The sequence below is a fragment of the Lontra canadensis genome, unplaced genomic scaffold (genome assembly GCF_010015895.1).
Source record: "Lontra canadensis isolate GAN:19392208 unplaced genomic scaffold, GSC_riverotter_1.0 scaffold110, whole genome shotgun sequence".
In the NCBI taxonomy this organism is placed as follows: Eukaryota; Metazoa; Chordata; class Mammalia; order Carnivora; family Mustelidae; genus Lontra; species Lontra canadensis.
The window spans coordinates 4,676,519-4,693,456 of record NW_022631104.1 but is presented as its reverse complement, the minus strand read 5'-3'; the positions used below and the strand labels follow the sequence as shown (position 1 = coordinate 4,693,456).

Below are 16,938 nucleotides of genomic sequence, written 5' to 3'. Positions count from 1 at the left end.
ACGGCGCCGGAAGTCGGGGGGCGGGCCCAGGAGGCGCGGTTTGCCCGAGTGCTTGGCGGGGTTTTGGGTGGTCCCCGGCCCCAGCATGCTGCTTCTGGGGGGCCGGCTTTGGCGGCTCCTGCCCTACGGGCTCAGGGTCTGGGGGTCGGCGGAGGGGGCCGCCGGAGTGTGGCTGAGGCAACTCGGCGCGCGGCGAGAGGAGGCGAGGCTGACCTCGCAGCTCGCCCGCTGCGGCTGGGGAAGCCGGTCCTGGAGCACCGGGGTGCCGCCCCCGCCGGGGTCGTCCGGCCCGGAGCCCAAGGGCGGCAGAGACCCCACGCGCCCCTCCAAGCCCGGGGTGAGTGCACACCCGCAGCCCTCCCTTTACTCGTCGCGCCTGCACACTGCCCCGCGGCCTCCCCGCCCCGTTTGGTGGTGACCTCGGAAGTGGCCTCCGGCTCAGCCTTACCCTGGTCACAGACTCCCCTCCCGCCTTTCCCTTGCTTCGCCTCGAAGTCCAGCCAGAAAGGGAGAACGTGAGAACCGACGTCTTCCCCACGCGGCTGGATTCTCGGGCTTGGTTTTATTTTTGCGCCCCCTCCTCCCAAAATAATCCCGAAATAGGGCTCGGGTTCTCCTGGGGGTTGGGGGGGGGTCTCAGCCTTACGTTGGCCAGGATTGAGGATCCAGAACATGTTTGCTTCTGTCACTTGAACGGCCTTTAGAGGTTTGGCGTATGTGTTGAAATTGAGCAAAATGGGGGTCGTAGTTGCGTGCAGGGTATGCCTTTTTCCTTGGTTTCTCTTAGGTTCTAGTTCTGACCCCAGGAGAACCTGAGAGCCACTACCCACTAGTGTTGGGTAAGAGAAATGGGGTCTAGAAGCTGGGGGAGGTAGGTTAATGAATGAGGCCGAGGTACTTGACCTCTTACCTTGGGACTTGAAAAAGATCGCAAAGAAATAATTTGCAAGAAGCTCATTTCTGCTTTCGCTTAGTTACTTCTGGAAGCCAGAGTTAGGTCAACGTCCCGAATTTCTTTTGGTTCATTTATGTTCCCAGTATCAGCACAATCACATCATTAACCGGTTTTGAAATCAGCATTTGGTGTCAGGGTGACCCTTAGTAACAGTCATGAGACTTGAGCTTTGGGTCGTCTTTCACATGAAATGCACTTAACGACTTTTTTTTTTTTTTTTTTTTTTTAAGATTTTGCTTATTTGTCAGAGGAAGAGGGCACAGGCAGGGGGAGAACCAGGCTCCCTGCTGAGCAGGTAGCCCGATGTGGGGTCGATCCCAGGATCCCAGGATCCCAGGATCATGATCTGAGCTGAAGGCAGACACTTAACCAACTGAGCCACTCAGGCGTCCTGCACGTAATCACTTTCCCTTTGGAAATGAATGGCCCTGTCATTGTCATCACAGCCCAAATATAACCACCCACTGTCAGTACTTTCTCACCCCAGAGTCACAGGAATGTTCTACATATTTAACCGGATCAAGACCTGTATTTATGTACATTAAACGCCATGATAGTAAATTTAGTATGAAAAAAATGTTTGCATCTTACTAGTATTTTTATCTGAAATCTCTGCCCCAGTAGCCTGTTTCCTGGAAGTCTTTGGCATTCACATTTGCAATCGGTGGAGCTTTATTGGCTGGAATGAAGTACTTCAAGAAAGAAAAGACACAGAGTAAGTAGGTCTTCTCTGGGCAGCTCAAAGTAAAATCCTTTTCTAACATCTTTTGTTTTTAAACTGCTTCTCTTGAAATAATTTTAGATGAACAGAATAGTTACAAAGTTGGCATAGAGAGTTCCTATCTATGTACCTTTCACCTGGTTTCCGCTGTGTTAACAAATTATATAACCATGGCTCATTTATCAGAACTAAGAAATTAAAGTTGGTGCAGTACTATTCGCTTGAATTGGAATTCACCAGTTTTTTCATTGTCTCTTATCTGGTCCAGGATCCAGTCCAAGGTACCAGTGTCTAACAATCTAAAAAGACTTAATGTGGACTGAATTGGAGGAGGGTGGTGTGAAGCCCAGAGGGTACAGAGAGAGGACTAAGATGTAGTCCAGCCATTGGGGTGCACAGGACAGGGAAGCAGACACAGAAGTAAAGTATTTCACTAGCTGAGGTTCTGCTAGGCCAGGGGGAAGGCCAGGACGCTCTGAATCTGAAGGCCAAAGAAGGGCCAACCCCTAACTACTTTGAGTATCAGCAGAGGGAGAGGCCAGACAGATGCTGACCACAGATGATGGACAGAGATTGGGAGAACCTGTTCAGCTAGTGCCAGAAACGGGTCTGGATTAGCACAGGAAATGCTTAGAAATTGTTTGCAAGAACTTTATATTTTAGTGAATGTTCCAGGTTTGTTGTTTTTTTTTTTTTTAAGATTTTATTTATTTATTTGACAGAGATCACAAGTAGGCAGAAAAGTAGGCAGAGAGAGGGGGAGGAAGCAGGCTCCGTGCTGAGTAGAGAGCCCGATGCGGGGCTCGATCCCAGAACCCCGGGATCATGACCTGAGCCGAAGGCAGAGGCTTTACCCGTTGAGCCACCCAGGCACCCCATGTTCCAGGCTTTTAAGTTTTGGATTAGAAGTTTTCAGTAAACCTTTAAAATATCACTTAAATCTGTTTTGGTTCTTTAGAGTCTCTTCTGATGCCATGATACAAAGGATGTGCTTAAATCTGCAAGCATTCATAGGCTTTACATCTTAGCAATATAAGATCCGTATCAATATGTAGATGTGTTTCATTTGTATCATATATGTATGTGATCGTCACGGTCTAATGAGAAGTTAAGTTCCTTTAGTCTCACAAACAAATCTGAGAAGCTGGGGAAGTAGTGGCAGAGACAGTTCTAGGATATGCAAGCCCTTGGCTTTAGTTTGGAATTTCACCTGCAATAGTAGTTGTTTTATTTAAAAAAAAAAAAAAAAAAAAAAAAAACTATTAAAAGTATTTCTAAATTATCTGAGAGTATTTGCCGACGTGATGCCTCATCAAATACCTCATTGTGTACATTTTACAAACGAGTACATTCTCCCGACATAGTCATAATGCCGCCATCCGATCAGAAAATTAACATCGACGTGTTAACTGCCGTTCAGCCTTCAGACCTCATTCAAGTGCTGCTCCCTGATGTTCTGTGTCACAGAAGGGTGGAGTCAGAACCATTCCCGCTCCTGCATGTCTCTGCAGTCCCCTTCCACCTGTCACAGTCTCTCAGTCTTCATGTGACTTCCATGACCTTGAGATATTTTGTAAAATGTTCCCTAGTTTGGGTTTGTCTGATTTCCTCACAATTTAGATTGGGTCATATCTTTTCAGCAGGAATGTCCCCAAAGTGATGCTGTGTTCCCACTGCTTCTAGTCCGGCGCCATGCGATTTCATTCTGTTCCATTACTGATACTGCTCAGGTTGATCGTGTGTCTGTCAGGCTTCTCTACCGAAAATCCAGTTAACGTGGATTTTGTGGTGTGTGTTTACACACGTAAATACTGTAGTCCGCACCAAACTCTCTGTGTACGTGTGCCCAGACGCCTGCTTTCCTACGTATCCCGAGAATTGTAAACTGTATTCTCTTTATTTTGATGCTCAGATTGTCCCATATTGGTCCTTGGGAGTCTGAGCAGTTTCCTGTCCCTTTTCACCTGCCTCCAACGTTCTCTGAGTTATTCCTAAAATCTGGCTCATTTTGTTTGTCCTCTGCTGTGGCCCCGATACCAGCCATTTCTCCACAAAACCCTGTTTCCTTTTGGTGGAGGATGATAGAAGTCAGGATGGGCTCATCGCTGCTGGGCTGTGTCTGCTCCAGGGTCCTCTCTGGGGACCGAGCTAGAAACTAGACGTATGTACTTACATGTCTGTTTCCTTCTCTATCTGTATGTGTCTCAGCCCCGACTTCACACCGGCACCCGCAGTCTCTGCTCCATGCTATGGGGCACGTTCTGATTGTCTCTGTCCATCTTTCTACCTCTTCTGCCATTGTGACTCTTACCTTAAATATGCTTATTTATGATTCATCCCTGCATGTAACTCAGGTCCCATTGCCGCTGTCCCCACCCCACTCACATGCCCTCCTCAGGACACTCAGGCTAACACTGCAGATGCCAGGCCACCCAGCCTGCCACACTTGGGCTCAGACAGTCCGCTCTGGGCCATAGCAGCCCCGACCCCACCTGGTCCTAACTGAATTGTTCCAGAAGAGGAAGCAATATATTTACCACTTGGTTTTCTTACCGCCCTTAGTACACACCATAGCATTTGATTTGATTTTGTTCATTGATGGATCTTATTTTCTAAAGAGACTTTTTAAGCTGCTTGGAAACCGTCTGTGCCACCACAGTCACGAGTATAGAACTGACCGTACCTCAGGCATGTCGGTGCCTGTGGCTAGACTGACTTCCGTAACCTGCGTGTCTGTATCTCTTTCAGAGCTGGAGAAGGAACGGCAGCGAAGCCTGGGAAAACCTCTGCTCGGGGGCCCGTTTTCCCTCACGACGCATACTGGAGAGCCCAAAACCGACAAAGACTACGTGGGTCAGTGGGTGTTGCTTTATTTTGGTTTCACTCATTGCCCTGATGTCTGCCCAGAAGAACTAGAAAAAATGATTCAAGTCGTGGATGAGATAGGTAAGCGCTCGCTGACTGTAAAGAGTACGTTTGCTTAATGTTACCACGCTTTTCATGCTTTTACATTCCTGTCGGGTCGGGTGTCGTGACCATTTGGGCTCCTTGTGAGAACATAAAATCTCCACATTGCGTTGGTCTCTGCTTTGATTCCTGTGGCCGTACTGTCTACCAGAGGGAGCTTGTTCTGACACTGAACGTCAGATTGCTTAAAGATGCCGGGGAGGTCTCGTTTCCCATAGCTCTGTGTTGTGTCCCTTCCCTGATTGTGGATGCCCGCCACTGACCCTGCCTTCGTCCCCATGACACACAGACCCGGAAATCACCGGTACAGTCTGTCATGTGCAGTCAGCAGTAGTTACTACCAGTGAGGTCGCAGTCTGCGTCCTTCTTAAAATAGATTGTTTCAGGGGATTTGGGCCTCATTGATGGCTACTTTGCCCTTGAGATACGGTGTGGGGAGCAGACTGCGAACATCAGATTGGATCAGGACACGAGATAGCCACACGATGTGATCTGGGTAACGTGCACGCGCTGGTGCAGGCGTTAGGTGGGATGAGGACCTAGTTCCGCTGCAGAGGACATCTCCTCCACCCGCAGGCCGTCCCATCCCCTGCCCCGGCCTCTCCACTGGAACGTCCAGTGTCCGTCTGTTTCCTGAACGCCTTGCTGTAGCACTTCTCTCCACTGTTCATGCTGCTGTCCTCTTTTCCCCTGGAGTGTGAATACTGACCGACCCGAACTTTGTTTCAGATAATATTCCAACTCTGCCAAATTTAACTCCACTTTTCATCACTATTGACCCAGAAAGGGACACAAAAGAAGCCATCGCAAATTATGTGAAAGGTATGTCTTGTTAATAATATTTACATCTTGGGGCGTCTGGGTGGGTAAATGAGTTCAGCTCAGGTCATGATCTCAGGGTTGTGAGATTGAGCGTCAGGCTGTCTGCTCAGTGGGGAATTTTCTGGAGAGTCTCTGCTCCCCCACCCTACTCATGCATGTGCTTTCTCTCTCTCAAGTAAATAAAATAAAAATATTAAAAGAATAATAAGACTTTACATCTGTTTAAGCTCTTACAGTTTCTGAAAGATCACCTCATTTGACCTTACATGCTTCGTGGAATAGGGAGGGCAAATGACAGATTCAGATGAAAAGATGAGGCTCCGTTGTGACTTTGGCTGATAAGCAAATAAAGAAGTTTCTCAATTCCTAATGCACGGCTCTTTTTATTTCGTCCCAGGAAAGACTGAACTTGGCCTTCCCACATCAACAAAGCTGACAGTGTTGAGTAAAGAGTGGGCACATGGCTTCTAGTTCCAGCTCTGCATCTCACTCTCTGTAAAATTAGGAAAGACGTATGTCCTGGGGGCATGCAGTTTGGGAGATGAGAGGCTATACACAGTTTGAGTTCCTAACGTATTTTGTAAATCCAGAATGTTTATTATGACGGACACGTGTAACTTTCCATGGAAAAGTTGAACCGTCTCCACATGCATGTCAAAACCTATGAGAAGGCACTTTTACAGACTAAGTTACGACGGAATTAAGGATGAATACCTAGGTTCTTCTGAGCTTGGGCAAATTGCGTAATTTCTTGCGATTCAGATTTCTTTAGCTTAAAAAGGACAGTAAATCTCTCTTGTTACAGGAGTGACAACATGGGTGCTGAAAAATCAGGAATTGGAATTTTATTCTATGTTACATTATTTATTTGAGAAAGAGACAGAGCATGAGAGAGGAGAGGGTCAGAGGGAGAAGCAGACTCCCCGTGGAGCTGGGAGCCCGATGCGGGACTCGATCCCGAACTCCAGGATCATGCCCTGAGCCGAAGGCAGTTGCTTAACCAACTGAGCCACCCAGGCGCCCAGAAATCGGAATTTTAATTATGGCGAAATTGGTTAAGCTACTGGTCAAAAGGACTAATGAATAGTTTTACATTTAATGTTACATAGGATGCATTATCACACATACTGTCTAAAGCTTTGAAGTTATTTTAGTGTGTTTCATGGAGGACCTGCTGTGTCTTCTGTCGTGTAACATATTTATTGAGCTACAACAAACACATGCTAACACATACATGTATGAATGTGCAGTCTGTCAGCTTTCATCGTGTGTCCGCACTTGTGAGACCATCACCGCAGTGGAAAACTGGACGTTCCCGTCTACCCCAGCGGTTTCCTTGCACCCTTGCTCCTCCCTCCCCGTTGCCCCCACTCCGGTCTCCGGCACCCACTGGTCTGCTCTCTGTCAACGTAGGTTACTTTGCGTTTTCTAGAAGTTTATGTGAAAGAATTGTACACTTTGTACTCTTTTTTTTTTTCTTTTTTAATGGCTTCTTTCCCCATAAAGAGGCTTTTGAGACTCCTCCCCGTTTTCGCCTGTGTCCGTGTTCACCCTTGTGTTGCCGAGCCTTGTTCTGTTGGTGGACACGGGTTACTTCTAGTTCGGGGCTGCTGCAGAGCAGTCAAGTCCAAGTCTTTGTACGGAGACGGACTTTCCGTTGCTCTGGAGTACATGCATCCGAGGAGGTTGTGGGAGCGTATGCTGGGTGCACAACACTGTTCCAGAGTGGTTGTACATGTTCACACTCCCGCCAGCTGTGTGTGAGAGCTCCCGCTCCTGCCCACTCACCCACCCCTGATGCGGTCAGCCTTTAATTTTAGCCATTTCACTAGGAGTTCGGTGGTTGCTCATCGTGGATTTGATATGCTTTGCCCTAATGACCCTTGGGAGTGGGTGCCTGGGGCGCCGGGGTGGCATGGCTGCACAGTTGATGGGAGTATCTGCCTCTTGGTTTCCGCCAGGCCTGATCTTGGGGTCATGAGATCGAGCCCCTTGTCAGGCTCTACACTCAGCGGGGAGTCTGCTTAGGAGTCTCTCTCCCTCTGCCCCGTCCCTCCCCCCACTCGCTCATTCTCTCTCTCAAATAAATAAATGTTCAGAAAAAAATACTAAGCATCTTTTCATGTTCTTATTTATGATCTGTATGTCGTCTTTGGTGAAGCGTCTTTTCACAGCTTTCACTCGTTTCTTTGGGGCTGTTCGTTTTACTTGCATTTATCACACATGTTCCCGATGGGGGTCTTTTACCGGGTGTGTGATTCGCAGTCATTTTCTCCCAGCCTGTGGCTTGTCCTCTCAGTCTCTCAGTGTGCTTCGAAGAGTGGTTTTCAGTTTTGATGAAGTCCAGTCTATTAGTATATTCTTTTGTACATAATTCTTCTGGTTTCATTTGCAAGAAATCTTTGCCCAGCCAGACGTTAGGTTTATTTTCCCTTGAAGTTTAGAGTTACTATTAGATATTTAAGGCAAATACATATTCACAATGTGCAGGCTTAGCAGGAATGTGAATAAGGACAGTAGTTATTTCCTAAATAAGTAAGAAGCAGGTCTGGCTCTTGGGTGACAGACGATCTCTACTGTAAGTGTGTTATGGTGGCAGTGGTTTGTTACTGCAGTTTATCTGAATCCTAAATGTCCCCAATGAGAGAGCTGCGTTCTTGTAACGGAATTGCAAAACCCTTACAGTAATCTTCACCGGTGCAAACATACGCCTGTTTAAGCTCTTAGAGTTTTTGAAAGCTCCATTCTTTCAAAATTCTTTCCTAGGTAGGGGCGCCTGGGTGGCTCAGTGGGTTAAGCCTCTGCCTTTGGCTCAGGTCATGATCTCAGGGTCCTGGGATCGAGCCCCACATCAGGCTCTCTGCTCGGCAGGGAGCCTGCTTCTCCCTCTCTCTCTGCCTGCCTCTCTGCCTACTTGTGATCTATCTGTCAAATAAATAAACAAAATCTTAAAAAAATTCTTTACTAGGTATGTTGGAACCAGGGGGAAATGTAGAAAATTATTGCAATTTCAACAATTTTTCCTTAAAAATGTCTGGACGTGCAACTAATTTAGACGCCATTCACTTTTCTCTCTACTCAGAATGGGAAGGAAAAACAAACCATCTTGCATTTTCAGTAGCTGAGCAGTTTTTCAAATCGGGATGAATTAAGAAATAACAGTAGGCTTCTTTCCTCCACTTCTGGAAGAAGGTCCCGCTGTTAGGTGTTGGACTGTCATCTCTGTAGTCTGTTGAATCCAGGTGTTTAAGTGACTTCCGCCAGCTCACCTCGCTGAATCCCAAAAACCGAACAACAGGCGCATGCCGTGAGATTGTTGGCTGGAAAATGAGATACAGCCGTTGGCGTGGGATGACTGAGTCGTGGAGCAAACCTTTTTTTCAGAATATGATGAAAACCTGTCCTGCGGGATTCTTGACAATATCCGTAAACGTCACATGTCTCAGAAGTGTATCTGTGTGTTTAAAAACAACCAAGTTCATTAAAAATGTGATTTAAATAATTAAAATCCATTCCCTCCCGGTCTCTACAAGAACGTTTTGAAAGAATCTGACTTACATGTTAGAAAAAACCAGCTTTGGGTTTCGTTGCTTTATCTCTACTGATTTCCTCTTTTCGGTTTCATTGATTTCTGCGCTCATTCTTTTCTTCTGTTTGCTTCGGATCTAATTTGCTCTTTTTCTAGCTTCCTGTGGGGGATATTTAGAGCCCTGGTTTTAGGTCTCTCATCTTCTCCAGCGTACCAGTTCGGTGTCACAAGTGTCCCTCAGAGCCCTGCTCTGACTCTGTCCCACAAATTTTGATAAGTTGTGTTTTCATTGATTTCTGCTCGCGGATTCCCATTTTCCCTTAGTTCATAATACTTTCCAGTTTCTCTTGAGATCTCTTCTCTGATCTGTATTATTATTCAGAAGAGCATTTCATCCCCGTGTGGTTTGGGATTTTCCACTTACTTTTCTGTTACTAACTTCTCTGTTAACTCCACTGGGGTCTGCGAGCACATGTCATACAGTTTCTGTTCTTTTAAATCTGCTGGGGTGCACTTGATGGCCCAGAAGGTGGCCTGTCTTGGAGACGTGACATCTTTATCACAGAGGAGAATTTGCATCTGTTGTTTTCCTGTGACTCGCGAGGGCAGGTGGTCAGGGACCCACAGAAGAAAGTGGCTTTAGAACTGAGACTGGTTTTTAAAGTCGAGGTGGGGAGGCAGATTTTGCTTGCTTCTCATCTTTCACTGTGTTTCTCATTTTTCCCCCCCCCCCAGAATTTTCTCCCAAACTGGTTGGCCTGACTGGCAGCAAAGAAGAGATTGATCAAGTGGCCCGAGCATACCGGGTGTATTACAGCCCTGGCCCCAAGGACGAGGACGAGGACTACATAGTAAGTAAATGCTCGGGTCGCCCACGGCCGGCTCTCAGGCCCCACACGGTCATACAGCTCAAGTGACTGGCTTCAGAAATGAAAAAGAGGCTGACATCTGTACGAATTCCTCAGGAATTGGGGATATTTGAAAGGACAATAGAAGTATTGCCTTTTTAAGGCTGCTTGTTTAATGTAGAGTCACTGTTCACATAACTTCATTGCCCATTACCCTTCTTAGTGGCCCATAATATTATGGGAAAGTACACAGCAAGTGATATTTTAGATTCAATAGAACCTGCTGCTTGGATACCACGTTGGAAATAAAGAGAAGCCATCATTTGGGGACAGTGGTTCTTTGAGTTCAAAACATAGTGTAGGCCAGTCAGAATGACTAAAATTAACAAGTCAGGAAATGACAGATGCTGGCGAGGGTGCGGAGAAAGGGGAACCCTCCTACACTGCTGGTGGGAATGCAAGCTGGTGCAGCCACTCTGGTACACAGTATGCAGTTCCTCAAAAAGTTGAAAATAGAGCTACCCTACAACCCAGCAATCGCACTACTAGGTATTAATCCTAAAGATACAAATGTATTTATCCGAAGGGCACGTGCACCCAAATGTTTATAGCAGCAATGTCTACAATAGCCAAACTATGGAAAGAACCTAGATGTCCATCAACAGACGAATGGATAAAGAAGATGTGGTACATATCTATAATGGAATACTATGCAGCCATCAAAAGAAATGAAATCTTGCCATTTGCGACAACGTGGATGGAACTAGAGGGTATTATGCTGAGCAAAATAAGTCAATCAGAGAAAGACAATTATCATATGATCTCCCTGATATGAGGAAGTGGAGAGGCAACGTGGGAGGTTTGGGGGGTAGGAAAAGAACAAATGAAACAAGATGGGATCAGGAGGGAGACAAACCATAAGAGACTCGTAATCTAACAAAATAAACTGAGGGTTGCTGGGGTTGGGGGTTGGTAGGGAGAGGGTGGCTGGGTGATGGACACTGGGGAGGGTATGTGCTATGGTGAGTGCTGTGAAGCGTGTAAATCTGGCAATTCATAGACCTGTACCCCTGGGGCTAATAATACATTATATGTTAAGGAAAAAAAAAAAAAAACATGGTGTAGGTTCTTCCTGTGTCCCCAGGGAAGAGGCGTAGAGGCGTAAGCAGCGGTGTGAGGGCCCTGGGAACTGCATTTTTGGAATGCCTCGGAGTTCTGAAAAGCAAGAGAAAAGATTGAAAGCTGTGAAAAGGTAGACTTCCTGTAATGTGTGCTTTTCTAGGATCGGTATGCCTTGTACCATTCTGTGTTTATATTTGCCTTCTGCCGAGGAAGGACAGACAGAGCCAGTGTTAAGCAGCGCTGCCCCAGGGGCCCGGGGAGGATGGCGCGTTCCTTGTTGCTGCTGGTCAGCACGGCCCCGCCCACCCAGGTTTCTTCTCAAACTGGACATTTCTTGGACATTTCTTCCTGCCCGTGAATAGTTGACCTTGTAGGAGTGGTTTCGTTTTTCCCCTCATGCTCTGGCTTCTCTGTCACGTTGGTTGGGCAAAGCGACTAGTCATGAGTCTGTCTACAAACCGTGGATTGGGTCAGCCTGCTCTCAGACGGGTGCCCAACTGTCCCAAGCTGTTCTCGGCGTGTCCTGTAAAACACCTGGGCACGTTGGGCTGCGTGGTCTGCGTTGACTGGTTGGTCTTGGCTCAGCAGGAACACGTCATTTCCATGGTGTCTGCCCTTAACCAGCAGCGACACCTAGTGCCCTGCGGGTCGTAAACGTGCCTTTGGGCGCTGAGGCTTGTACTCAGTCGGAAGGTGGTGCGGCACAGAAACCAGAGTGGTAGTGGTCACTTTTTGCATTTTAAAGATTAGAATGCAGATATTTAAGTCTTTTTTTATTTATTTGAGAGAGAGAGAATGTGAGCACTGGGGAGAGGCAGAGAGAGAGAGAAGCAAGAAAGCCCGATGTGGGGCTGGATCCCAGGACCCGGGAGACGGTGAGCAAAGCTGAAGAAGTCCCCCGGGTGCCCCTGTAGACACTTGAGTCTTATAGAGAGTTGCTGAAGCCCCTGGAATACATGCTGGACCCTGTCTGAGACCTGCTAGTCCACTGCCCTAAGAATTTGACCTTTTGCTCAGACGCAGTGAGTTAGATGCCTAAAGCTAATGGAAACCTGCGTATTACTAACTGCGCTGGAATTACAGTAACAGCGGCAAGAACCAGTGAGGTCGTTGTACACATTCGCTAAGCCAACCAGTAGGGGGAGGCGCTCTCCAGCTTGTTGGGTTTCTCACTGCTGCGCCTTCTCTGTCTTGAGGTCACAGATCTTCCTCCACAAAACAGTATGGGAAGCTTCCATCAAGACCTAATGAAGGGCCTGCGGGGAGTGAGGGAGTGTCTTAAGAGCTGGGATGTAACCGTGTGAGGTTTTCTCAATCTCAGGAGCTGCAGAAGGGAAGCTTTCTGGCCCGTGGAGTCTTCGGACAGATAGGACGTGTCAGGTGGGCACGCCAGACACTGAGGCTGCCCTCAGAGGCTGAGTGTATACGTCGCCATGTTATGTATATGATGTTCCCCCCATCTGCATTACGTACCAAGTGTTTCTGAAAAACACTGCTACTTGGGGTGCCTGGGTGGCTCAGTCCATTAGGCATCCAACTCTTGATTTTGGCTCAGGTCATCATCTCAGGGTCATGAGATCGAGCCTCTGCCCCTCGCCTCCCCATTACTCTCTCTGTTAAAAAAAAAAAGAGAGAGAGAGAAAGAAAAAGAAAAACACTACGACTGGCTTTTGAACCCTAGAAAAGATGTTCCATTCCACTCAAAATGAAAGAGTGGGAACTATACGATGTAATGCCACTTTCTACCTGTTAGATCACCAGAGGTCAGAGGTTTGAAGTACTGTTGAAATCTAGTGTGGGAAAAGGGAATACACTGTCAGAGTGAATTTGTAAGAACAGGCAGGACCCTGCGTGGATGGTAGGAATTTAAGCGATACACCCTGTTCAGGCGGCAGTCCGTCATATTGGAGGCGGAATACCTTTTACTTTAGAGATTCCACTCTGGGGGATTTGTCTACACCTGTACCCTACGGCACTGTTCTTGGAGAAGACTGAAAACCGGAAGCCACCGCGTACACACTCCAGGAACGGTGTGCGGTTCCTTGTAGAATGAGGAAGCCCTGCCTGGTGCTGGTACTTCTGCACGGACGGTGCTGGTGGTGAAAGAAGTAGGCAGGCGCGGGCAGTTTCTCTGGAAGCATCCAGAAGGAACTGGGAACAACAGAGGGCCTCTGGGCATCTGGAACGAGTGGCAGATCTCCAGTGCGCGAGTTCACTGTTGTGCTCATTTTTATGTGCTCACGTTACCTTTTCAAAACATAGGGAACGTATACACGTGTCCAGAAAACTCACCCATTAGAAAATTCGCATTGCTGGTCCTCAGTAGGACGCCAGCCTGAGCTGGTTGGTAGGAGGGTGGACTGTGAAAGCGGACAGACCCGGGTCCTAAGCTTAGCTCTGGCGCTAATGACTTGGCTTACTCTCGAGCCCTTCGGATTGTCTGTAGAGGAGTAGGGTACCAGACTCCCAGGACAAGGGCGGCGTGAGAATGAGTATGTCCTTCAGCACAGCTTCCTTCTCTCCTAGGAGCTACTTACTCCCACCTTAAAGCCCTCTGTGTTAGAGACACACGGCGATACGCTGTGCCCACGAGTCACTGGACATCGAGGCTAAAAACCACCGACAAGTTTGGCAGATGTGGATAGAACAGTATTTCCGTTGTGTATTAGAAAGTAGCACATTAAGAATGCTCGTCAAAGAAATCCACTGGAGTTCTAGTCTTCTAGGGAAGGGAGAGCATAGAGTGGGGAAAAGGAAGAAGTCAGGAGAAGGATGTAGGCCACAGAGTCACGCTTGCCCAGCAGAGCCTCCGCTGGCCCTCTGGCCGACGTGCAGAGAGGCGCAGCTCCCCGTCCTGCTCCCCGTCCTGCTTCTGCAGCAGGTTTTTCCGAGACGCCTGGAATCACCAGCTGTTGGAGCCCTTGGCCTACAGTCCTTCCTTAGGTGCGCAGGCAGGTGGCTCTTTCCGTTCGCTCTGTCTTTACGAACGTGTGTGTATAAAGAAGTAATAAGCTCGCAGACCTGTGTTACGCGGCGGGTGCATTCTGGGGGTGGCCCCCGTGTGGTACGTGTGATCACATTTCAGTCTTCCTTTTTGTCTTGCCAAATAGCAAGTCAAGCCCGCAGTGAATTCCAAGGACGCCAGGCGCCACGTCTTCTGCTCATTTAAACTTGGATTTGGTGGGACCCTATAAATAAAAACACTGAGGACTAGTCTAAGCCTAACTTAGAGCCGGGAATGTTTTCAGAGCTTTGCCTGAGAAAGAGATAATAAATTGAAGATGACCCCTCGGAGACGTAGCATTTATGGCTCCTGAGAAGTTTCCAGGTCATCTGCTTCTGATAGGATCATTCTGCATGGTATAGACAAATTTCCTAGGGAGGAAACCCTTGTTTTCACGTTTCCATTTGCATCGCTAATATCAGGACTAAATATTGTGCTGGAATTTATAAATTATAAACTCACAGTAGGGGTGAGTTTTCTGGATTCTTCTCCTAAAATGTGGTAGGCAGCATTGAGGCGCAGTGCACTAACCAGTGCTTCCGAAAGCCCCAGCCGGCTCGTGGAAGGAGATTCTCAGGGATTGTGTGGGTACGCATGCTACAGATAGAAGCAGAATTCCAAACCCTCCCTGCTGTTCACAGCAGTAGTCAGTGCGGAGTTCTGGAACCCACAGGATTTTAGTTACTTGTCACCGCGAGTTTATTACAGCAGGCTTCGAGCCATTCTACAGAGGACAGATAGGCTATTGAACATGGGCGTGAAATTCTCTACTGCAGCACTCAGTAAGATAAGCGTATTTTGGTAATGTTTGTGTCCGCTCTCTTCCCCTTTCTCTGCAGGTGGATCATACAATAATCATGTACTTGATTGGACCAGATGGTCAGTTCCTAGATTATTTCGGCCAGAACAAGAAGAATGCGGAAATTGCCGGTTCCATCGCCGCGCACATGCGGGAACACAGGAAGAGGAGGTAGCCCGGCCGCAGCCGGCTGTGTGTTCTCTTGCGAAAGAGGAGAAGAGCTTTGTCTCCCTTAGGAGCCACATGTGTATGCACACGCACTCATATTTGCAACCCACAGAACGGCCTTCGCACCGCAAGAACACTGTCTTTGGGACAGGGCATGTCACTTTGGGTTCAGCCAGGAGAGTTCTTGGAACCGTGAAGATTCCTGCCAGGCAGGCACTTGAGCACAGGGGACCAGGTCAGCGTGAAGCTGGAGGAACAGACCCTGGGAAGTGGGGGAGGCCGGGCAGGTACGTTTCCCCTCGGCAGCAGGGCCCTCGGATCAGCGTCGCTGCCTCTCCGGTGCCCTGGACCCTTCTCGTCCAGGGTCTAGGGCTGAATTCCAAAAAGGGTGACGTTTCCTTCGTGCCCTTGCTTTTCCTCTTCGAGTTCTTGGTGGCGGGTAACGGTCAGATCAGGCTCTCGGACATTCGTAGTGAGTCTTCAGACATGAAAGCGCACGTGTGTACAGTCCTGCGCGCTGGCAGATCTCACGGCCACGTCCGCATGGTGTTCCCCTGTCAGCTGCTGAGTTTACTGATGGAGAGGAAATCTGTTGTTTGGGGGAAAACCACTAGATCAGTTTCTCTAGGGATCTTTTATGTGATTTTTATTGAAACATGCTGGGTTTTCAGTGACCTACCAAGTGGATAGAAGAGGATCTCGATCATGACTGTGACTCAGGGCACTTGTCTGCTGACACCAGGTTGCAGTGGGTATGAAATAAAGGTGTGTGTGGTTTTGCAAGCCTGACCTTTATCGTGGGTGCGCACAGCCCTCAGACTCGGGGGGCCTCCTGGGTGCTTGCTAAAGCCCAGGTTTCTGGCCAGGGCTGGATCCGCAGGGTCTGGAGTGGGATGCAGACCCCTGCACTCGGAAGCCACCTGTAGGAGCCTCAGGTGCCATCGGCCTGGAGCCCGAGCCTGGAGAAACTTGTGTGGGGAAGCAGGGGTTTGATCTGGGCGGGTGAAAACCTGACCAGCTTTTGGTGGGACCATCAGAGTGCGGGGCACACAGCCACCCAGGAGAGTGACTGCCAAGTCATGGGATGAATCTTCTGTTTGTGAAGTCAGCTTCCATGGGTGTCTGGGCCTGACCGTCCCTCTCTTCCACCTGGAGCTGCTCCCCAAGGCAGCTCTGGAAGGTTCCGTAAATCCTAACACAGCAGGTATCATTTCTAGTCAGACGACAGTTTTCTTAAACGGCGCTTGGGTTTCACATGCACACGATACAGGCCGGTCTGTGGAAAAGAAAAGCCGTGAGCTCTGCAGCAGCTCTGTGGGCTGCACCGGGTACCCCCCCCCCCCCCCCCCCCCCCCCCCCCCCCCCCGCCCAGGATCCGTCTGGTGAGCTGCGGCCCCCCAGTACCTCAGAGTGTGAGGGTGCTGGGACAGAGGTCTTTACAGGGGTCACTGAGTGGAAATGAAGCTGGGAGGGTGGGCCCTCGCCTGGTCTGACATGTGTCCCTGGAGAAGAAGAGACACCAGCTCCACAAGAAGCCGCCTCTGCCTCCGCCGACGCCTTGCTCTCCCGCTCAGAGGCCCCAGCCGTGGGGAGACGGGGGTCTGTTGAAGCCCTCCGCATGCGGGGCTTTGCACCCACGGCTGTTCTCCCCCCTCAGAGTGGGCTCCCTGAGAAACAGCCACAAGATGGGAGTTTATGGAACTCCAGGCTGGGAGGCCTTTGCTGGGAACCTTGTCAAGAAGGCAAGGGACTTCAGAAGTGCCGCTTCCAGTCGGGGACAGGAGAAGAAATAGGCACAAACAAGTCAGCTGCAAGAGATTGGGAGCAGGGGACAACAGTCAAAAAGGACTGCTGCCCCGAGCAACTCCACAGTCTCACTTTTATTGGATAGAAACAATAGCCAACAGAAGGACCGATGAAGGTCAAACATCAGTCACGTCTTGCACAGAAGCGAGGAGGAGTGTAAAGTTTATAGTTAACCAAGCATAGTCAAAGGACACACC

The 16,938-nt window shown here is 48.7% G+C and overlaps 1 protein-coding gene across 2 annotated transcripts; it reads left to right on the top strand.

The window, feature by feature from the left end:
• The first annotated feature begins 53 nt into the window (after positions 1 to 53).
• LOC116856511 (protein SCO1 homolog, mitochondrial) lies at positions 54 to 15,389 on the top strand. Of its 2 annotated transcripts, none has more exons than XM_032839940.1 (6): positions 54 to 337; positions 1,580 to 1,670; positions 4,425 to 4,622; positions 5,373 to 5,465; positions 9,730 to 9,845; positions 14,808 to 15,389. In XM_032839940.1, exons 1-6 carry the CDS (start codon positions 86 to 88, stop codon positions 14,940 to 14,942), a joined length of 885 nt encoding a protein of 294 aa, XP_032695831.1. In that variant the 5' UTR covers positions 54 to 85; the 3' UTR covers positions 14,943 to 15,389. The 2 variants fall into 2 exon arrangements, with proteins under 2 accessions (XP_032695831.1, XP_032695832.1); XM_032839941.1 differs by having other exon boundaries at positions 227 to 337; positions 1,577 to 1,670.
• Positions 15,390 to 16,938: the final 1,549 nt, after the last annotated feature.

Excerpts from the sequence above, each read along its gene's own strand:
- LOC116856511 (XM_032839940.1), top strand. The coding sequence starts at position 86 with ATGCTGCTTCTGGGGGGCCGGCTTTGGCGGCTCCTGCCCTACGGGCTC. Across the intron at positions 5,466-9,729 it reads CATCGCAAATTATGTGAAAG|AATTTTCTCCCAAACTGGTT; the intron begins GTATGTCTTGTT and ends CCCCCCCCCCAG. Across the intron at positions 9,846-14,807 it reads ACGAGGACGAGGACTACATA|GTGGATCATACAATAATCAT; the intron begins GTAAGTAAATGC and ends CTTTCTCTGCAG.